Source organism: Protobothrops mucrosquamatus, unplaced genomic scaffold (genome assembly GCF_001527695.2).
Source record: "Protobothrops mucrosquamatus isolate PMUCROS unplaced genomic scaffold, P.Mucros_1.0 scaffold565, whole genome shotgun sequence".
NCBI classification, from domain to species: domain Eukaryota; kingdom Metazoa; phylum Chordata; class Lepidosauria; order Squamata; family Viperidae; genus Protobothrops; species Protobothrops mucrosquamatus.
Window position 1 is genome coordinate 216,758 of NW_015386868.1, and position 24,078 is coordinate 240,835.

Sequence of the window (24,078 nt, forward strand, 5' to 3'; positions counted from 1 at the left end):
CCAGCTTTCTGATTCTACAGTAAAAATGTAGGAGGCTATTTTGATTTGTGAAGATATGAGGATGCAACAGAAATGGGCATCTTTACTTGTCTTCGTAGAGAACCAGTATAGCAATCAGGACTCATTGGCCAGAAATAAATAACCCCTCGCTTATCCCTGAAACAACTAACTTATTCAGCTAACCTCTTGCTTATCATTGAAACACAAATCCTTTGTCTTTTGTTTTGCTGTGTTTAGAGTCCTTTCCCCTGTTCTGATATTCATTGACCACACTGGAATACTGAGAGCTGGGAGGTGGGACAAGACAGCCAAGCATTGTCTAACATCAGCATAGACCTCTCCATGGTGATATAAAGTAGTGAAATGTGCTGTTTCAAGAGTGGTATTCACATTTAAAATCAACCTTTAAGCTCAGAAGGAGTAGGATAATCTGGGATGTGGGATATACTGAAATCACAAAGCTGGCAATTAATGTCTGACACTTTTTATAGAAATATTGTAACATTGATTTCTGTATAATTTTTTTAAAAAAACTAACAAAGCTTAAGAAAGATTCAGATTCCGATTTTCTCTGCTTCAGGGGAATTTTGCTTTCATTCAGTTATCTTGCAGATCAAGATGATTCAAGACAGAGTTTGACCCTGTTAGTCCTGATGACATGGATCAGCTGATCCTTGCAGCTGTGATTCTGACTACCTGTGACTTAGTACATGTTTCCCCCCCTTCTCCCCCATTGGACAAGGCATATACAGTTGGGTCAGTCTGTTCAATGTTTCCTTGTAAGTGGAAGTTCATCGGTCTGCTCTGGAGAGGCAATTATCTGCCCTCTCCTCAAGAGACCATCATTTGACTCAATGGAACTGGACAATTTCTGTCTAGTCTCCAACCTTCCCTTTTTTAACAAAGTTGTTGAGAAGATGATCTGCTTGCACATCCAAAGAGCCCTGGAGGGAATGGATTATCTGGACTCTTTTCAGTCAGGATTCAGACCTGGATATAGCTTCGATTATGCTTGTTTTGTAACTTCATCTAGGCTCAGAATGGGGCTACTGCATCCTGGCCCTCCTTGACTTCTCTTTCAACATCATCAGTCATATGTCTTTCTGAACCCCAACTCCAGGGACTAGGGATGGAAGTTGCAATGGTTCCAGTTCCTTTGTTCATAGCTAATTCCAGTTGACGTCAGGTTAAGATCTAACAATACACCCTCTTCTCACTTCCAGTTGAAATGATTACTGAAAACCAGGGTATTCCATGAGTAAATCACACAACAAACAATCAGAATAGAAGCCTGCTGTGGGATCTGATGGACTTCAGAGACCAAGTTCATTAAAACACAGAAGGTATTCTTTTTTAGTGAGACTTTAACAAAAAAAAACTTCAAAAAAGCAAAATAAGGAAATAATGTACTAGGCACCAGGTAGCAAGCTTTGATATACATGCCAGATTCTGAATTTTAAGACTTAAGAGTCAATCTAACTGCATGCCAATACAGACTTCAGAGTGCAGCTGGAGAGGGAAGAGATTGATGAAGATGATACATTCCTTCTGTATTCAGCTCTTCCTGTATGGTGTTGTACTTCATGTGTAAAGCCATAGTATTTGGTCTTAAGAGAGTTGATTATTGGTAAAGCTCTTCATGTTATACAGATGCTTCTCGTTTACTGACCATTTGTTCAGCGACCATTATAATGGCACTGAATGAGTGATAGTTACAACCAGACCTTGTACTTATGGCCATTTCAGCATATCTGTGGCCATGTGATTGCTGTTTGCAACTTTCCTTGCGGGCTTCCCACAAGCAACTCAAGCAGGGGAAGCATGCAGGAAATTGGAAATCACAGTCATATAAAGATCCACACAGTCTTTGTTTAAGCTGCTGTTACTAAGCAGTGAAGTCACGTGGTTGTTGTTTTTTTAACTTACAATCCCATATGTTTTCAGTCCCAGTTAATGTCATTAAACGAGAACTACCAGTATAAGCATATAGAGAAAACTTAAAACCATCTGGAAAGCATTTGCCACAATATTCAGGGGGATCTACCCAAAGTTTGTGTTTTGCCTTTTTAACTCTTAACTTGAGCCAAGTTAACAATTCAAGGACTTTGCCTGAATTTGTTATCTATACTTTGCTTCCAAGATAGGCCTTTGCTCATTAACAGTTTGATATCAGCAAGCTAAACAGAAGTTTTGAATAAAGGTAATGCACAAAGACAGTTCTGCCTTCAACTTTTATTTTTCTGGAAAGCAAGTACGTAGGACTGGCTGATGGAACAGCAACATGGCTGAGGATTTGTCCTTTTGAACATTGGTGTTGATAGAATGGAGAGAGAGAGATTGAGCCCAGGGCTCCTGCTTTTCAGGGTTTGCAAAAGACATCTGTGAACACAGCGTGAGACATAAATATGATGATACCCAATATGATGACATTGCCTCTGCCATCCAGGGGGATGCTGTTGAGGTTCTACTCCAGTGCCTGGAGGCTGTAGAGGTCTGAATGGGGAAGAATAAATTTTAGCTCAATCCTGTCAAAAGAGAGCAACTGTGAGTTTTGAACCCTTCCCCACGCAGATTTGGGAACTTTCTATCTCTGGCTTTGAGCAAGGTTCACCCAAAGTTTGCATGTAGCTGGGTCCTCCTGGATTCATGGTTCCTGATGAAGACCATGGCTATAAGGGCTTTTGCACAAGTTCACCTTGTGCACCTATTGCTTCCATGTTTGGACTGAGAGGCCCTACTTATGGTAATTCATGTCTTACTTCCCTCACAATTGGTTTACTCTAATATGCCATATATAGGGCTTATCTTAAAGAGCCTCTGGAAGTTGCAACTGGTCCAGAATGCATGGCATGGGCAGTTTGTGGCATTTCATAACACTTCGACATAAAACCTATGCTGTGTGCATTGCATTGGCTTCCTGTCAGCATCTAGATGCAATACAAAGTGTTTGTTATCACCAATAAGTCTGGTGGGCCCTCACCAATAAATAGCACAGAGGGCCAGCTTATTTGTGGAGCCATTATGTTGATTGTCTCTGCTTGTGCCACCAACAATGGCAGGGTTGTCATTCTTCAGGTCCATTACATTACTCAGGGTAATTTTCTGTGACCCAAGAGTTGTGCCTTTCTTATCACAACTTCTGCCCTATGGCTTCCCCCCCAAAGATCCAAATGGCCCTAATGCTGTTGGCTTTATGCACAGCATTACATTTCTGGCTATTCCTCCCAGTTTTGGGGGTCAACCTCCTGACCCCAAAGACGGGAAGAACAGCTAGATTGAATGAGCCCTATTGGTTAATTTGTTTAGTTTTGATCTCAGAATTAGAAATAGGATTATTTATAGAGCTCACACATATGTTATGTCACTTGGTTTGGAGTATTATCTTTAATATTATGCTGCTCATTTGGGTTTTAACCCTCTATTTGCTGCCTTGACGGAAACTATAAATTCTTCAGATAAATAAACAAGCAAGCTCAGGCTTCAGAGGAATCAAAAATGTACTGCTACTACTATATAAGCTTTTCTGGACTGGAAAGATTACACTATTGGAATAAAGAGCATGATGTATTAACCATAGTTGGCAGGGTACATGCCATTCAAGTGGGTGTAGAGAAAAATGTTAATATTGATATCAAGAGACAGTGATTTTTTTTGTAATAAAGATTTTAAGCATGCAATATAATATATGAAAACCACAACTATTCACAGATCAGTGTTGATGGGAAAACAAATAGATTGTCGCTGCTATGTTAATTAACATGTCATGAACACTTAACCTTATTACACTTCACTTGATCTATTAATATATACAAATTCTCTAATGATTTTATATCCTCTGACAAATGTTCTGATACAAATAAAATGAATGTTCTGATACAGATGCACAAATCAGCCAAATAAAACTTATTAAGTGAGGCCAACTCAAAGAAAATGGGTCTACTTGGTTTATAAATTATTGCTTGCAAGAGTTATATTTCAATTTTTCCACTGATTTGAAAGGTTTTATTTGGCTTCAGTTGTTGGTGTGTATGCAGCCATTATATTACAAAAAGGTGGTTACCCTGAATGTATCTAGCCCCTTAGATGAACCGTTTTGCAACTGGAGCTTGGAAATAGTTGTTTGCCAAAGGGTGATGGATTCTGCTCTCACCTATCAAATCCTTCCCAACCTCCCAAGATGTTGTTTGATGGGTGTTAAAAGTATTGTCACATATTATTATTATTATTATTATTATTATTATTATTATTATTATTATTATTATTATTATTATTATTATTGTTGTTGTTGTTGTTGTTGTTGTTGTTGTTGTTGTTGTTGTTGTTGTTATCCTTTCTGACATGATTTTTTGGTTTCCCAGTGCACTTAAAAGTTATGTTTACAATATGGTAACCTATTAAATGTGCAATAGCATTATAGCTAAACAGCAATGTACATACTTTAATTAAAAAATACTTTATTGCTAAAAAAAAAATGTTAATTATCATCTGAACCTGCAGCGAGTTGTAATCTCTTTGCTGGTGGAAGGTCTTGTAAAAATTGCAATATCTGCAAAGCAAAATAAAACCAAATGCAATAAAGCGAGGTATATGCCTGTGCATACCTTGTTCTGAAGAGGAGCATTTTGAGGGAACCCAGATGACTGGACTAGTTATAATTTCAACAACAGATTGCAATCCTCTAACTCACGTGATATTTATAAGTCATTTCCCAATTTCTCCAAAAATATTACCTGAGCGACAAGTCTTATAAAAGATTGTTCTTTTTAATATTTGGTATGTTTCTTAATTAAATTACTATGTCACTTTTTCACCGGGAGCTCGATACAGCCTACTTAACATTCCCTTCAGCCAATTCATCTTTAAAACAACCATGAGAAACCGTTCTGGCTAAGATTGGGATAAATAGTTTCTTCTAAATTAGGAGCTGCCACTTGGCCTCTGGACCTGTTGATTGGCCAGAAAAGGCCCAGCATCATCATAATGATGTCATCAAAAAGGGAAGGGTGAAAAGACTGGGTCGGTCTGGGGTTGGGCTACGAGGCCAAGAGTATGAGAATGGAAGTGTTTCTTGCAAAGACTTCTGCTCTTTCTCCTAAAATCTCCCTCAAACGTCAAAACGAAGTAGAAATTGCACTACTAAAATTGGTCATTTTCTCACTGCATTCCAACAGTGTAATCTTGGGGTGATTCAGAGGCCACAAATGAGATGGGATGTTGTTGGATTGCTCACCTCTTGGCAAGGAGGTTGGTCCAAAGTCACTCTGAAGACTCCCAGAGCTGAATGTGTGAATTTGAATCCAGCCTCCCCAGTTCTAGTTCAACACCTTAAACTAGCGTACATGAGATGGGCTTTATCCTTGGCAGCTTATTTTTGCCTTCTAGCCATGGCAGAGAAAAAGAGGATTATCTAAAACAACTCACTCCCTTCACGACCGGGTAGAAAAATGTTAGGGGAATTTCCCCATTCTCAGCTCATGCTGTAGTGATCCCCCCCCCCCCAATATAATTCCAAAAACCTCTCTTCCTTAGAGAGAGAATTTCTTTGAACTTAGCAAGGGATAGTAAAGCAAGCTGGCCGGTAGCCATTTGCATTTTACACCCAGGGCCTGATCAAGGGCAAACATTAAAATCAGGGGCCCCGGGCCCTGGGCTCTAGTTCTCTCGGCAGCCAGCAGACAGGGGAGCAGGGCCACCGCTCTCCCCTTTGCTCGACGTTCATCCCGTTTGTTTCTTTTGTTTACCAGACTGGAAAGACTGTGATGGCAGAGAGCCTAAGCACCGGGGGCAGATTGAAGCCCTGGAACGTTTGCTGCAGCAGGTTAGAGCGTCTCGACCGAGCTACAGTTGCCGAGGTAAGAGTGAAATATCCATCGGGAAGGGCACCAGGCGAGGCCTCCGTGGCGTCTGTAATTTTAGCAGCCTTCTATCTGGGTTATACCTTCCCACTCATCTGGAAAGGAGAGATATTAATATTGGCCCATCTGGAATCACTTTAGCAGACTATCTCGCTCTGGCTTCCCCCAAGTGGCAACATAGCAAACATTTGAAAACAAGCTTTCGCCAAAGTACTCTCCTCCCTCCTTCTCTAACCCACCCAGCCCCACCTCGTCGCACCCCCTTTTGCTTTCTCTCTCTCTCTTTCTCTCCCAGTCCCATAAATGAAAAGCATTTAAAATGTCGAAATCCTTCCTTGCTAGTTTGCAAGAAGGGGTAACAGAAAATGTTGGAAATGATGCTTTGCTTTAAGCCATCTCCTGGACAAATGAGAAAATCGCTGTATTCTGCAAATTCAATAAAATCTGCGGTTTTACCAAACTCCTACAATCTGCAAGAAAAAGGCAGCCCAACTGGATCACAAATAAAATGGCTTTCCCATGTTGCTGCATATTCCAACCCTCCTCCTCTCAATCATGGGAAGGAGCTTCCAAAGCCATGACTTTAATTTCACTCAGTCCTTCTAATGAGTGTGCCATTTATGCTGAATGTTCTTGTGAATCATTAAGCACCAAGATTCATAATCTACACCAGGATTCCTCAACCCTGATGTAGATTAAGATGTGTGAACTTCAACTCCAAGAATTCTGCAGGCTACCTGGAGAATTCTGGGAGTTCAATCCACACATCTTAGAGTTGCCCAGGTTGAGTGACACTGATCTACACACACAAGCTAACAGGAATTAGTGGGATACAAATACTTCATGGGACTTCTATCCTCAAAAATCCTAGACATTCAAATACCTACGTTGCTAGGACAGTTTTCAGGAAAGGAATAGATAGGGACTATGCGAACGTTTACAAAAATGGGTGAGATGGGAAAGGAACGCCTTTCACATTGGTTGAAACTTTTCAAAGTTTAATCTGTTTATAGTAGCAGTAGGCCTTTTGCAAAAAAAAAAAGTTTCTTCACTTCTCCAGCAGTCTGGAGCTGACCACATGACCACACAGTATTGCTGCTGTATGTCATGGAAGTAACAGATGGAAAGTTATCACAGAGAGAAGCAATCTAGAACTAAGGAAAAAATTCCTGACAGTGAGAATAATTGATCAGTGGAACGGATTGCTTTCAGAAGTTGTGGATGCTTTGGAGGTTTTTAAGAAGAGATAGGACAGTCATTTGTTCAGAATGGTATAGAGCAGGCAAGGGCAACCTTGGCTCTTTTATGACTCGTGGACTTCAACTCCCAGAATTCCTGAGCCAGCATGGCTCAGCTTGGAAACCTCTCCCTTTCCCCTCAGCATGGCTGGCTCAGGAATTCTGGGAGTTGAAGCCCACGGGTCATAAAAGAGCCAAGGTTGCCTACCCCTGGTATAGAGTCTTCTCCTTGAGCAAGGAGGTTGGACTAGAAGGCCTCCAAGGTCCCTTCCAACTGTGTTATTCTATATTCTCTAAATAGGGGGTTACCTCTAGAGAATCAGCACAATGCAGCTTGTCAAAATGATGTCAGCCCTTCAGGGTAGACCAGATCAAGAAACATTGGAAGAATTGAATTATACCTTAGCAAAGATAGGATGCAGGAGCAGAATTTTGCAAGCCTCCTTGTGCTTCCCCCCACCCTTAAATCCCAATAAAATCAGAAAAGGGCCTGCTTGAGTCCCTTCCAAATACTATCTTGTTTCCCACTGTGCTACTTTTCTGTTCCATCTGTTCTGTTCAAATAGGCTACTCCTATTTCTCTGCCTAATCAATGGTCTGATCAATGAAACAGTTTTGTAGATGCTGCCTCCTAGAGCTTATTTGGATTATTACCAATTGGAAACTGAGCAACCTCAACATGAATTGTTCCTCTGCATCGTCATAATCTGCAGGTGAATCGAAATTCTTGGAGTTTATTGACGCACTGTAAGGACAAAATAAATTCCAAGGCTAAAGTCACAGGGTGAAGACTTGACTCTTTTGTATGCTGCTACGCAACAGTTCCGACTTCAGATCAAAAGTCTGATGTTCCCATTTTTGTAACTATGGTAACATCCATGCGAGAAGAACATGCCTTTTGAAAAGGACTAGCAACATTGCCTGAATAAGTGGGTTATTATCATCATCATCCTGTCATCAATAAACAAAATTATTTTTGCTATCTTAGCAGAAAAGTGCAGTATAAATTGACTAAATATTAAATAATAACGAGGAGAAAATGGTCTGGATAATACATTTGGAATGTGGAACAGTACAGGTCATTCTTGTTTAATGACCAATTGTGTTATGACTGTTCAAAGTTACGATGGCGACAGAATGGGTGCTTTAGATCATAAAGATGGGCTATCATACGTGGTTGTGTCCCCCCCCACGGGCACATGACCATGGGTTGGGCAGGTTAGCTTTACTGCTTATCACTGATTTGTGTGGTCATCTGTCTGTGATTCACGATGAGGGTTTTTTTTGCTGATTCCCAGCATTTTCTGCCAGTTTCTGGCAAAAAACATATTCTGGTGAGAGAGAGAAGTTCCTTGAGGATGGGCTCCAACATGATTCCAAATGCTCGGTGACTGACCCAGATTGATTTCTGCAAAAAACACCCAGTTAAATTAATGGTTTTGCTTAATGGTTGCTGCCTTCACTTAATGGTCACATTGTTCACTTAACAACAACAACAATAAAGTTGGAAGGGACCTTGGAGGTCTTCTAGTCCAACTCCCTGCTCAGGTAGGAAACCCCATACCATTTCAGACAAATGGCTGTCCAGTCTCTTCCTTAAAACATCCAGTGTTGGAACATTCACCGCTTCTGGAGGCAGGTTGTTCCACTGATTAATTGTTCTGACTATCAGGAAGTTTCTCCTTAGTTCTAGGTTGTTTCTCTCTTTGGTTAGTTTCCATCCATTGCTTCTTGTCCTGTCTTCAGGTGCTTTGGAGAATAGCCTGACTCCCTCTTCTTTGTGGAAGCCCCTGAGATATTGGAACACTGCTATTGTGTCCCCCCTCGTCCTTCTCTTCGTTAAACTAGACATATCCAGTTCCAGCAACCGTCCTTATATCTTTTAACCTCCAGTCCCCGGTCATCTTTGTTGCTCTTCTCTGTACTCTTTCTAGAGTCTCAACATCTTTTTTACATCGTGGTGACCCAAACTGGATGCAGTATTCCAAGTGTGGCCTTACCAAGGCAGTGTAAAGTGGTATTAACACTTCACGTGATCTTGATTCTATCCCTCTGTTAATGCAGCTTAGCACTGTGTTGGCTTTTTTGGCAGCTGCAGCATACTGCAGGCTAATATTTAAGTGATTGTCCACTAGGACTCCGAGGTCCCTCTCACAGTTACTACTATTGAGCAAGGTACCACCTATACTATACCTGTGCATTTGATTTTTCTTGCCTAAATGTAGAACCGTACTTTTTTCACCATTGAATTTCATTTTGTTAGATAGCGCCCAATGTTCAAGTCTGTCAAGATCCTTCTGTATCTTAAGCCTATCTTCTGGAGTGTTGGCTATTCCTGCCAGCTTGGTGTCATCTGCAAATTTGATGAGTTTCCCATCTATCCCCTTGTCCAAATCATTGATGAAGATGTTGAAGAGCACTGGGCCCAGAACAGAGCCCTTAATGATAAAATTAAGAGCATTTAAGAGCACAGTGCACTTAATGATAAAAAAAAGCCAGAAATTTACTTCTAGTCTTGTGGGTGCCTCGACTTACAAGTGTAATTCCAGGCTTAAGTTGTGGGTTCCCTGTAGCTCCTATAGGTGGATATATGTGGGATTATATAGAGACAGAGCCTGATTTCTGGAAGAAAATATAACATCTTGAAGAAGTGATATTTCTCACACACAACACACACAAACAGACACACACACATATTAAACTAACAGTAGCAATGTTTGAGGGAGTAATACCCAATATAACGGTCCTTGGTTATCGGCCATCTGTTCATTGATCATTCAAAGTTGCGACAGCACTGAATGAATAGTACTTACAACCAGTCCTCAAACATCTGGATGTTACAACGTTCCCACGGTTACATTTTCACAATTCAGGTGCTTGGCAACCGACTCGCACTTACAATTGCATGGTTGCAGCATCTTCCCATGACATCATTTATAATCTTCCCTGCTGGTTTCCCACAAAGTCAATGGGGAAGTCAGCAGGGAAATTTTCAAGTTGCTTTGGTGTGTCCCTTCGGCCTTCCTGTACTTGCACTGTGCCACACCATCCATTCCTGTCCTTCCTACACTTGTACCACACCATCCACACAACCTGGCCTTCCTGTGGTCACACACAGCCTGCACAGCCTTACTCTAGCCTCACTCCACTCATGCTTAGCCTGTGCCAGCCTTGTCCAGCTTTTTCCAGCCTCTGCAGAACTTCCCTGGCAACCCTACACTCCTTACCTTGGGACTCCTACCACTTCCCAATTAATGACCCATGCATGCTGGGGTTAACAATGTCAACTGGGACTGCTGGAATTGTCATCATTAAGTGATGCAGTGATATGTCATTGCATATATGCCATTGTTAACCAATCATATTGCTTAAGGATGGCAGTCCCGGTCCCAGTTGAAACCTGAGATCTACTATCTGCAGTTTTTATTTCCAGGATAACCCTGGGATGCCACTTGAAAAGGGCAATGCATGAATTGCCTAAGGAAGCTTCAAAGATCTTGTAGTGTACGGCAAACTATTTTTTAAAAAGCCACTTAACCTTTTCCTTCCGAGAGTAAAATAAGTGTTCCAGATAGAAATGGAAATCTTAGACCAGCTTCTTCACAAGCAGAGAGTGGGGCTCCCTAGGTACCTTAATATCTGTGGGATGATCAAAGATGACAGCAGCCCTAGCAGCCCCTCCCAAAGGAGCCCTCCAGGCTAATTTTTAATAGGACAAAAGGAGGACATTAAATACATGGAAAACACAATAAGCTCTCATTTTAATTAGTTTGAAATCAAATTTACTTTTAATCCTGGTCTCATTTGCTTCCTTGTGTTGGCTGCTCCTCCAATTGTGTGTGTGTGTGTGTGTGTGTGTGTGTGTGTGTGTGAGAGAGAGAGAGAGAGAGAGAGAGAGAGAGAGAGAGAGAGAGAGAGAGAGAGAGAGAGAGAGAGATTTTATAGGATTCAAAGATACACCCTCTGCTCTAATAATATAGATTTGTAGCTGGAGAAGATATGTAGGAGAAAATTGACAAACAAAAGAGCTTCCAATTTTCTTCCTCTATAGTAGCCTCCAGACCAAGCCGTAGGGGGGAAAAAAGTTTTAAAATAACCTCAGCGTATTTGCAAGAGAGAATTGGTTGATGACAGAAGGCTTAAACACCTCTCTCTCCTGTCACTTTTCTTCAGCAAACGGCCTTTCATCTCCTGCCTTCAGATAACTTAGATACAAACTATATAGTTCTTTGTTGGTTCTTATGAGCAGGCTTATTTAATTTTAGTAAAATTTAGTAAATAAAATTTAAATGTATTTAAAATACATAAATATATGGGGAGGTGAATGGATGGACAGATAGAGCTGGAAAAAAAAATATTATTTTTTTTCTTATCTAGTTCTACAATTAGTGATGGTAGACCTTTCACTATAGGTGTCAGCTGCTAACATCGGATGTTCTTGCTTTGACAACATATGGAGATGCAGCCATTTTCCTTCTTATGTTTTACTCTTAGAATGAGAGTTAGAATTAGATGATACTGGGTGGGGGAGGAGGTATGTGCATGGGAGTTTAGTTAGACATAACAATACTGTAACCAGTGTGAGAATCAAGGTTTTTGAAATAAGAGATGATAAGAATTGGCCGGGCTGGAGAACTGGAGGGAGAGCCTGCATTTCAAACTAATTGGAGAATGTGATTTATGATTGTTAATTAGAGAGGGAATTGTGCTTGATACTATGTGCTCAGGAGAGGGGAATTCAGATTTTGGCTTTGCTATGTACATGCCGATGCTATGCTACTCGAATAAAGATTCTTTAAGGTAAACAATGCCTCGAAGTTCTTTTGAAGAGTTTCATTTGTCGGAACATTAAGCCAAAAGCATTGTTTGTCCTCTGGGGGGAAAAAAGTGATGCATATAGAAATTGTAGTTTTTACCTACACTATAGACAATGAGGAACCAGGAATCACTAACAGAGAAAGACGCCTCTTCGCCAACCTATAATTTCTAGCTACAGACAGAAAGTCAAAAGAACATATCTATATAAAGATGACCTGATGAGATATTGATTTTAAAAACTAATCTGGGAGAAAAAACAACTATATTGGGACATCAGCATTTTCAGAAGTGCTTGTAAATACAGGTGGTCCTTGACTTACGACCACAATTGAGCCCAAAATTTCTGTTGCTGAGACATTTGCTAAGTGAGTTTTGTCCCATCTTATGACCTTTCTTGCCACCAGTTGTTAGGTGAATCACTGCAATTATTAAATTACTAACCTGGTTATTAAGTGAATCTGGCTTCCCCCATTGACTTTGCTTGTCAGAAGGTCACAAAAGGTGATCACATGACCCTGGGACACTGCGACTGTCATAAATATGAGTCAATTGCCAAGTATCTGAATTTTATTCAAATGACCGTGGGTATGCTGCCGTGATCATAAGTATGAGATAATGGTCGTGTCACTTTTTTCAGTGCTGTTGTAACTTCTAACAGTCACTAAATGAACTGTTGTAAGTCGAGGACTATCTGTAGCTCAGCTGTTCCTTTGGAACTTGCTCTTTGTATATTAGTAGCCTTAGATATGGTCTTCGCCCCCCCCTAAGTTTAATATGGCACATACAGACACAGAAATCAACCGATTGAGGATTGCAAGCAACAAAGTCATCCATTTGTCTTCAGAAGTAATGTAAGTGTGTTTCAGCTAGTGCAGGTTGCTTGGCATTTTGTGGGGATCTAAAACCTTGGATTTTTTTTAAAAAAAGTTCTCTTCTTCTCCTTTCATGATTAATTTCAAATATTTTTTTTGTAGTTACATGGATCCATGTGACAACCTAAGGAGACCAGAGAATGCTTTCCTTATCCAGTGAAATGCTGGACAGCTAATTCCAAAGCCAGTCCATAAAAACATTTGAATAGTACCAGCTCTTCTTATTTATTCGGAAAAAGGCAAACATTCTCAATGTAATGACAGCAACAACAATCTTAATAATGTACTATAAATTTAATAATTTACAGTAATTAAATAGTTTCTAGGTAGTTTCTTAAACTTAATATGATACCTGACTGCAACAACTCTTTGGACAGCAGCCTCCTTCAAAGCAAGAAGTACATTTAATTGGCACAAACTGGTCTACTCTTAGTGTATTATGGGATTATATTGTGCAGAACATCAATAAGTTTGTTGCATGTTGTACCTTGGTACTCAACTGCTTTGAAACTTGTTGAATTTAGTACTCAACACATTTTGATATGAAAATGTTGTCCCAGTACTCAACACACAAGCTAGAACTTCTCAGTGTCAGCTGCCTTGTGACTCACTATAATATTATTCCTTATGGGAAAATTTTGTTTGGTATTCATCGTTTTAGGTACTCATTGCACATTAACGATGAGTACCAAGGTACCACTGTATATTGGAAGAGCATTCATTGTTAAGTAGAGTGCTCTGTTCAAACATAGAAGAAGGTTTGGTTCTCAATAGCCTTTAAATCCAATTCATTGATGCCCATTCACTCATTATCCACAGTAGAGGACTTAAGCTAGGCAACCCCTAACCTGCAGGCTGCAGGTGGCTCGCCAGAATGGCCCATTTTTTTCCTGCTTCTCCACTGGATATTAGAGGAAACCTTATGATCTCTTACAGCAGTGGTTCTCAACCTGTGGGTCGGGACCCCATTTGGGGTCAATCGACCATTTCACAGGGGTCGCCAAGCAAGGCTGTCCGCCATTTTTTTTGTCTGCCATTTTTTTCCCCTTTTACGGCGGGTGCCTTACTTCCCTTGGGCTGGGCCAGCTGGTGGTCGGCCTGCTCCGTCTCTGCCGCTTGCCAGCTACGCCTCGGCCGGCGCAGGGGGCAGAACCACGCATGCGTGGTGCTCCCGGGCAGGGAAAGTCCTCGACTTACAACCGGTTGGGTAATCCTCGACTTACGACCGGTTTAGTCCTCGACTTACGACCGGTTTAGTCCTCAACTTATGACCGGTTTAGTCCTCGACTTACGACCGGTTGGGGTCGCGGCATTAAAAAGGTTGAGAACCACTGTCTTACAGCTATTGTTATAGGGGGACAATATTTTACATTGGGATTCCGGGAGGAAGTTTGCTCTTCCCCACACCTCCACTGCAACTAAGTTCACTCCTTCTGTCATACTAATGGCAGAAGGAAAACAAGCTGGTATTGCTGCATATGCTTTAACTTTTCCAGCAATCTGGGGATCTGGTCAGAATGGTTTCTTCCCGGCTGCTTTTTGGAGACAGGTTGTGTGGGAATGAATGTGCATGGCTGTATGTGCCAGAAAGAATGACTGGATGAAAACTCAAGAAATAAATAAAAAGAGAAAGAAAGAAAGAAAGAAAGAAAGAAAGAAAGAAAGAAAGAAAGAAAGAAAGAAAGAAAGAAAGAAAGAAAGAAAGAAAGAAAGAAGCATTGCCACTCAGTTCTTTCTTTGGACTTGCCTGTTCTGAATTTTTGACCTTGCTCCATGGGCAGCATGCAAGCCTTTCTCATGGGGGAATGCAGATTTTTGATTGCACAAAAATTTCTCACTTCTCTGCCAGTTCAGAAAAGCTGGGAATTTCAGTGAACCTGAAAGTAGAAAGCATGAGAACTTTTACTCCCAATATACTTCTATTCCTCAATTATGTTGACGGTTAATTTCATAATCAGTCCCAGATTTGCTACCAAGTACGAGGAATACCAGTTGCATCTTCCCAATACCTGGACCATCCATCTTGTTTCCACTTTGAAATATAAAGTTCACTCTTTAAATGCCTTGCTGTGATGTTTACCTTAAAATGTAGCCCTCTGGATATAAATTATTTTGATGCTATACCTAACTGAGCAATTCAAGAAATGCCGAGAGGCAGTTTCCATGGCAGCCAAGTTCTCTTATACATTTGAAAGTAACTTTGAATCTCTTCTCTGTTTGCTTAGAAGTAGCTAAAAGTTAGAGATTTTTGCTCTTGACTATAAGTTACCAACGTACCCATTATCTTCTATATTTAAGAGTACAGCAATCTAACAATTTTTCTAGAAACCTCCATTTTGTATGTTGATTATGCTATACAGATATCTAACAATATAATGTCATTTAGTGTCTTCTCCAGCTGAATGTTCTTATCTTTCCAGGATAAGAACAAGAGAAATACCTGGGTTGCTTTAAATTGTTCTAAGTGCAAGATATTACTTGTTTTCAGTTATGAAAACATTCATTAATACATCTATATTTACCTATAACTTTTTAAAAGTATTTATTTATTTGTTAGTTTTTGTGGCTTTGAGTCAGTGTTGCCTCCTGGCAACTGCCTAGACAAGTCCCTGCAGTTTTCTTGGCAAGATTTCAAAAATGGTTTGCTATTGTCTGCTTCTTCAGGCTGAGAGAGACTAATGGGTCGAAGATCACCCAGCTGGCTTCATGCCTAAGGTGAAAGTAGAATTTATAGTCTTCTGGTTTCTGGCCTCAACCACTACACAAACTGGCTGCTTTAAAGATATATAGACAATGCATTGTTGTCTCTTGGTTTCTAGGCTGGTGCATTAACCGCTATACCAAACTGGCTGTTTTAATTTTTATGGGTCGTTAAAATGTTTTTTAAAATAGTAAAGAAATGAATTGCATATTAACAGAAAATTTATTTGTTGTGATTTGCATTTTTCAAATAATGCAATGAAGCAAGAATATTTAGGAATGTCTTCAGATGGCCCTACACTGGACCAGGGTTTCTAAATAAGGGCACATATGTTTTTTCTTTTCTTTTTCAGTGGTATTGTGCTGGACTGGACTTTTATGATCATATTTTTCAGAGTTTCCCATGCTTGAGTTGTTTTCCCCTTTAGGATTTTCAGTCATGAAATCTTGCCTAGGCTCTCTCTGAGTTTGTTAAAATTACTTCTTTTAAAGTTAAAGACACTGGTTGGATTATGTTCTATTGCTTGTGTTTGCTTTATATTGAATTCCAATATGACATAGTCACTCTCACTCAAAGTTCTGCAATTTCAACTCCCTCTATCACTTCTTCTTTATTGATAAGAATTAGGTCCAGTATAGCTTTTCTTCTAGTTCCCTCCTCTACCTTTTAGATGACAAAGTTGTCAGCTAGATTGGTTAAGAATCTGTTTGATCTCCCACTTGCTGCAGAGTTTGTCTCCCAGTTGATATTAGTGTAGTTAAAGTCTCCCATAACTACTGTGGTGTCTTTCCTACATACATTTGTTAATTGGTTAGCAAAAAGTTCATCTATTTCTTCTGCTTGGTTGGGTGACCTGTAGCATATGCCTATGCCAATGTCATTCTTTTTTTCCTTTTTTCCTAAACACTAATATAGTTACACACATGCCATCTACTTTTGTAGATTTGCTGCAATTGTGTTTGATCCATCTTCTGTAGATTTGGTACCAATGAAAGATACATCAAATCCACAGTGCAGGCAAATAATAATTTCCTCTTTATCCTTCATAATTTCTGCTCTCCTCATTCACCATGTCGGTTATATTTACTTTTATTTAGTGACATAATGAAAAATTGTTTTAAGGTCACTTGCCAAACCTTTTAACTACTCAGTACAGAACAGATTTATGCCTTGTGTTTTTCCATAAAAATTTAAACTCTGGCTTTTACCCCATTATCATTATTTACTCTTGGAGGACAACTGTTTAAGATAATACTGTTGGATGACTGTACATAATCATCAATATCAGAAAGACTATGCTTCTCAATTAGCCCTTTCGCATTTACACCTGTATAAACATGTCTTGGCAACATCTTTCTTCCGCCATATTCTTATAGCGTTGCTTTCATCTCACTGCCAGCCTTTGAGTGAGAGCACTGAGTCATCCTCCAATGTACCAGGCAGTCTCATGAGAGATATACATTTATAATAATAATGATAAAGTTGGAAGGGACCTCGGAGGTCATCTAGTCCAACCTCCTGCTCAGGCAGGAAACCCTATACCATTTTGGACAAATGACTGTCCAGTTTCTTCTTAAAAACTTCCAGTGTTGGTGCATTCACCGCTTCTGGAGGCAGGTTGTTCCACTGGTTAATTGTTCTAACTGTCAGGAAGTTTCTCCTTAGTTCTAGGTTGCTTCTCTCTTTGGTTAGTTTCCACCCGTTGCTTCTTGTCGTGCCTTCAGGCGCTTTGGAGAATAGCCTGACTCCCTCTGCTTTGTGGCAGCCCCTAAGATATTGGAACACTGCTTTCATGTCCCCCCCCTCGTCCTTCTCTTCGTTAAACTAGACATACCCAATTCCAGCAACCGTTCCTTATATATTTCTTTGCTCACCCATCACCCATCATGTTGGAGGAAACCAATTTTCCAAAGCACCTGAATGCAAGACAAGAAACAATGGATGGAAACTAATCAAGGAAAGAAGTAACCTGGAACTAGGGAGAAATTTCCTGACAGTGAGAACAATTAGCCAGTGGAACTTTAGGAGTTGTGGGTGCTCCATCACTGGAGGCTTTTAAGAAGAGACTGGACAGCCATTGAGCAGGAGGTTGGACTATAAGACCTCCAAGGTCCCTTCCAACTCTGTTATTCTGTTGTTCTGAATTCAGATGGCTGGGAACAGAAGTAATCAAGGCAAGATAGGGAATGGCAATGGAAATGGCAAATTGCATTTTGGTATAGTTTCCTTCCAGCTCTAGGGAGGATAGAGAGTGCTTCATAGTAGCAGTGGGAAAAGGTCTCATAGGTTCGTGTGCCCAAACATGCTGTTGAACTCATGTTTTATTGGTGGGCTTTGTACTGATGAACAGTCAGTAACATGTTACCCAGAAATTACAGAATGTCCACAAAACTCCTACACTTATTTAAAAATTGATTGACATTAGTAGGATTGTAGCACTCTCAATGAAATCCCATTTTTCATTGTGTGAAAAAAAAATCTCACACAAGATTATTGGGAAGGGGTGATCACTGAAATCTAATGAAATTTGAGAATTTAGAATCATTTTGTTTGATCTAGCAGGGCTCTTTTTATTTTCTTATGTTAAGTATTTGCAGAAAGTTTTTCGTTTTACGGCTTTACAGCTTACTCGCCTTATCATTTATTGATGCTGCTTCCTTTTGGATACAGCTTTGCTGTCACACAATTAGTATCACACTATGTTATTTATTAGCTAATTAAATGGCAGGCTTTCCAATGTTTCTTCCTGTGGATCTCAAATTATTTTTTAATCCCACTCGAGTATTTCTGGCCCCTGTTTATTCAAGATTATAAAAACAAAGCCTATCATCAGAGTGGGAAGAGCTGTGACAATGCTAGTGTTTTGGTTCTTTAGTACTGGCCATTAAGATCCTCATGGAGTGAAGCCAAATCATTTGATTAACCAAGTAGTATACTTCCCCTCGGTAAATGCTCTCTGTGTTGCAGCAAAAAGATCCACTCTGCAATTATATCAATGGATTAAAAATTGATATAATTGCATTATAGTTTTTTTTCTGTAATATATTAAAAAAGGGAGTGAGAGAGAGAAGGAAGGAAGATATATATGAATATGTGATATATGTGAATATATCTTTGTGTGAGATATATATACTGTTTATATGAATTTTTATTATATTAGTAAAATCTAATACAAAATAAACTTAAAGAAAAGAATAAAAAGTAGGAGAAAAAGTGCAAGAAAAAAAGTCAAGAAACAGAAAAGTAGAGATACAATAAAGAGAAAAGAAATATAGAAAGAAATGACTTCCAACCTGCATCACAAGAGGTTTAAAGAAATTTAGGGACTCTTCACCCCCTCCAATGTTACAAACATTTACCTCTTCATCCCATATCCCATCTCTTGTGTATAAATAAATCCATAAAGCATCATCTTCTCAATCTTGGTGAAGATAGGAAGTCTATACATTGTTGCCGGAAGTAAGAATTTATCTTGTTTTAACCTTGATCAAATAAAGCAATTGTATATTCCTTTACTTCTAACAGTCATAATTTTCAGTTCACTGAAATACTGTTATATGATTTGATTTCTCTTCATTTTTCTTTATCCCATCACGCAAAGTTCTTCAAGACTTTAACAGCTCTTTTGTATCCAATACGAAAAAATTATCAGGGTCACTCTGTTGGTTTGCCATTTGTATTTCCTTTCTAAAGTTTAAGGCCTCAGCCAGTTTCTTTTGTAGATCCATAAAACATTCTTTTCTAACTTGTTCTCTTGGTCTTTAGTTGTAAATCCACTTTTGATGCCATGTCTATGTCGTCAGCTAATTTTTTTTTTCTACATGTGACATTTTTTCAATAACTTCTTCTGGACATAGTCTATTCAGGGATACTGTGGCTTATTTTCTGATTCCATTCTTCAAAAGTCTCATTCTGTATTTTCATTCTTACAATATCTAACAACATTTTGCAGATTTATAAATCTTTACCTAAAAACTTTAGTCCCCTCTAGTGTCCAGTTTTTGAAATATAAAATTTGTTTTGTTTTTATAAACACCAAAACAGAATCTATTAAAATCTTATTTAGCTTTCTTGTTCTTTATTTCAGACTCTTTAACTTTTTTAAACTTACAATTAATTTTTTTTCCCCAATTCAGGATTGAGGGAAACTCACCCAGCATTTTCAGACTTGGCAGTCCAAAGATCTTAAAAATGATTAATACGCAATTTCTGAAAGATTACGAAGTGAGTTTTGCAAACTTAGTGTCTGTTAAAAGTCTCCTCCATGGCTGCAAGCAAAATGACTGATCCTGTCACCTCCCAGTGCTAAAGCCCATGGAAAACCCCTGTCTTGCAGTTTCCTCTTGAGGATCAACTGTCCAGAGAACATGTGAGCAATCTCCCATTTTCTCCTTATCTGGAGAGGTTCCAAGGAACTCGGTTTCTTGCTCTTTGCTCTTTCTGCAAAATACAAAATAATAATATGTATTTTGATTGTTCAGATTTTGAGTAAACAGCTCTGCATTTAAACTGATGAGCAGCTCCTCATGTATTCTTTAGATCAGGGGTAGTCAACCTTGGCTCTTTTATGACTCGTGGACTCCCAGAATTCCTGAGCCAGCTTAGCTGGCTCAGGAATTCTGGGAGTTGAAGTCCACGAGTCATAAAAGAGCCAAGGTTGACTACCCCTGCTTTAGATCTTTATATATTCCAGATCCAGGATTCTATACAATCTTGTTCCGCAGCATCTTCTTCTGTTGCCTAGAGTCAGAAGATGAGTAGGGAGCCAGATTGTTCTCATTCCAATTGTGTCCCCAAGAATAAGCATTTCCTTTTACTCTGTAGGATAACCGTTCGCTTTCCATTCAGAAAGTAATGGAGTGTATTCAAGAAATGAACTCAGCCTAATTGGCTAGGGTGAACGTAGGAAGCCAGGGACCCAAATCCATGCTTAAAATCTTGGAGAAAGATGATTGAATAAGATAGTTTTAGGAAAACGACAGCAATGCAGGGTGATTGAAATGCTTTTTCGTTATTTACAGGTCCTCTGTATTAAAAGATAAGAAAAGATTTAAAATAGCTAGGGACTCTATTCCTGCAAATTTTAAAGGGGACTTTATTGATCCTAGAGATGAAGGTAAGTGATAGTATGGTATTATCTTCAAAGATGTTGTACCGAAAGAAAGATGACTAGACCCAAAGGATCGTTAATGTATCACTGTGAAAAATATTACATCATATTGGTGCTGGGGTAATTGAGCTCTTCTGATACACCTGAATTTTCTAGTTCTTGTAGAAGTTGTTCTTTCAAGCTATATTTTATAAATAGGAAGAATTTGTATAAACAATTTTGTAACCAAAATCTTGAAAACCCATTTAGTGATATTGCTGATGTTACTCATAGCTAAGCCACAATCCTTCCCAGTGATCCAGTTTTTAAAATTCAAGCTGCCCTAATCTACCTGGCTTCATTTTGCTAGGAGGATTTATTTGTTTGTTTGTTTAAAATGTACATTACATATCTGAACAAAACAGGTATTTACTTGGCTTAGCTTTTCATTTAAAAACTTGCAGCAAAAATCTCACCCGACTTCACATTGCAGAGGTCCACGTTTGGTCATCCAAAGCCCAAACACTTCTTTCTGGAATTAGTCTAGAAGAAGACACAGCTGCTTGAAAGAGTACTGAGAGCAATTTCCGGTACATGAACATGCCTGTATGCTCGGAAATACCTTTTTTTTTTTTCCTCTTCAAAATCAACATGCTGCACAGCTGTAATAGGCACAGATTCTGCATGAATCCGAACATTTTCCTGAATCTGTCCAAATTAGCCCAATTCAATTTAGGATTCAGGCTGCATATGAAGCTGATGTGTTCCTCATTCCGCAAGTCTTTCCTAACATCTGACTAAGGCATCATATATCTCTTCTTTTTTCATTGTATGTGATAAAGGTGTTGATGGTATTTCACTGCCATCAATTACAAATCACAATGCAAATATATTTATCTGCTTAAATATATGCCAGAGCTTACTCATATGAATAAATATGTTCAAATGCAGTTAACACTATGCGGCCAAATCACTTTTTTTTTTTAGTATGACAAATTTAGTATGACAAATTTAAGAATATAGAAAAGGTAGCAGTATGTTAGATTTCTGTATCCTCATAGTAGTGATGAGAGTAAGTCTAGCAACCATCTCAAATTTATTCAGAATATTTCTGCAGACGTTATTTTGTCAGTCAAAATAGCTGTTGGAGTAAATTTTTTAAAAAATGTCTTATTGTCTCTAGTTATTTTTTCTTAACAAAGGAGAGAGTGGGAACAAGAAAGAATTGCAGGGCTACAGAGGATTCTAATTTTTAAAACTGTGGTTAATCATGAGTGATTTCTGCTAGAATGAGATTCTGAAAATTCCCATTGTTTTGGAACTTGGCATGAACAACTTTAAAGGAAAAATTGCTCTGATCTCCCTAAGTCTATCCATGTCCTCTATCTTCCATGAGTTTAAAAGACTCCTGCACCACATTGCATATTTTTTTATAAAAATGTTATTAAAATTTTAAAAGGGAACATAACATCAGCACAAACTAATACAGAACAAAGAAAAAAGAAAAAGAGAAAGAATTGGAAAAAAACTAAAACACAGAAAGAGAGATAAAAATGAATCAAAAGAAAAAAGCTTCCATTTTATTTTGCAGCAAATTTGATTAGAAAATTGTCTTATTCTAGAGTTACAAAAAACGCTCCCTTTTTTCTATTATTCCTTTTTTTTCTAATCATCAAAACCCACAAATCCTAAATGCACTTTTTTCTGCTTCTTGCAAAAAGTCTATAAGGGGTTTCCAGTCAGCCATAAAAGTAGATATTTCACCATATTTCAGACTGCTTTTTCAATAGGCAAAATTTTTTACAAAATGTTTTCTGGGAATCTTAAACTATGGCCTGAATATCTTTATATTCCTATTTCTACTTAATAAGAGTTAAGCAACAGTGACTTCCACTTTTATTAAGGCTGTAGTATAGATGCATGTAGTTTAGAAACATAAATTATGGTGGGATTTACTCCCATGATATTCTTCAACCAAAATCTCCCTGCAAAGCTAGGTAGGAAAAAATTGTTCTCTTTCTGGATTACTCTTTCTGCTTGCTGTCAGTTTCCTTCTTTTTCTTACTATAAGGACTATATTTTAGAATAAAAAAACATTAATAATATACAAGTAGTCCTTGATTTACAATAGTTCATTTAGTGACCGTTCAAAATGACAACAGCACTGAAAAAAATGAGTTAAGAATTCATTTTCACACTTAATGAACTTTGCAGCATACCCATGGTTATGTGATCAAAATTCGGATGCTTGGTAACTGACTCATATTTATGACGGTTGCAATGTCCCAAGGTCATGCATTCCTTTTGGCAACCTTCTGACAAGCAAAGTCATGCCAGACAAATCTTATTGCATTCTTTGATCAAGTGACAAAATTAGTGGACCAGAGAAATGTTGTGGATATAATTTACTTGGAGTTCAGTAAGGCATTTGATAAAGTAGATCACAACCTACTACTCAATAAGATAGAAAAATGTGGGTTAGGCAGCATCACCACCAGATGGATTTGTAGCTGGCGGTACTCAGTGTGTGGTCCTCAATGGAACTGCATCTACATGGAGGGAAGTGTGTAGTGGGATACCCCAAGGCTCTGTTTTAGGCCCAGTATTCTTGAATATCTTCATCAATGATTTGGACAAGGGGATAGATGGGGAACTCATCAAATTTGCAGACAACACCAAGCTGGCAGAAATAGACAATGCTCCAGAAGACAGGCTTAAGATACAGAAGGATCTTGACAGACTTGAACATTGGGCGCTATCTAACAAAATGAAATTCAATGATGAAAAAAGTAAGGTTCTACATTTAGGCAAGAAAAACCAAATGTACAGGTATAATATATAGGTGGTACCTTGCTCAGTAGTAGTAACTGTGAGAAGGATCTTGGAGTCCTAGTGGACAATCACTTAAATATGAGCCAGCAGTGTGCTGCAGCTGCCAAAAAAGCCAACACAGTGCTAGGCTGCATTAACAGAGGGATAGAATCAAGATCATGTGAAGTGTTAATACCACTTTACAATCCTTTGGTAATGCCACACTTGGAATACTGCATCCAGTTTTGGTCACCACAATGTAAAAAAGATATTGAGACTCTAGAAAGAGTACAGAGAAGAGCAACAAAGATGATTAGGGGACTGGAGGCTAAAACATATAAGGAACGGTTACTGGAATTGGGTATGTCTAGTTTAATGAAGAGAAGGACGAGGGGGGACATGATAGCAGTGTTCCAATATCTCAGGGGCTGCCACAAAGAAGAGGGAGTCAGGCTATTCTCCAAAGCACCTGAAGGCAGGACAAGAAGCAACGGATGGAAACTAACCAAAGAGAGAAGCTATCTAGAACTAAGGAGAAGCTTCCTGACAGTTAGAACAATTAACCAGTGGAACAACCTGCCTCCAGAAGCTGTGAATGCTCCAACACTGGAAGTTTTTAAGAAGAGACTGGACAGCCATTTGTCTGAAATGGTATAGGGTTTCCTGCCTGATGATGATGATGACGACGGTGATG

At 39.0% G+C, this 24,078-nt stretch overlaps 1 protein-coding gene across 1 annotated transcript in view; it reads left to right on the forward strand.

Moving 5' to 3' along the window:
* Positions 1-24,078, forward strand: part of ANKFN1 (ankyrin repeat and fibronectin type III domain containing 1) — a 106,182-nt gene that overhangs the window by 44,282 nt on the left and 37,822 nt on the right. Inside the window, exon 7 of the mRNA XM_015817224.2 lies at positions 5,745-5,852. Coding sequence (XP_015672710.2) covers positions 5,745-5,852 — 108 coding nt within the window. The remainder of the gene's footprint in view (positions 1-5,744; positions 5,853-24,078) is intronic.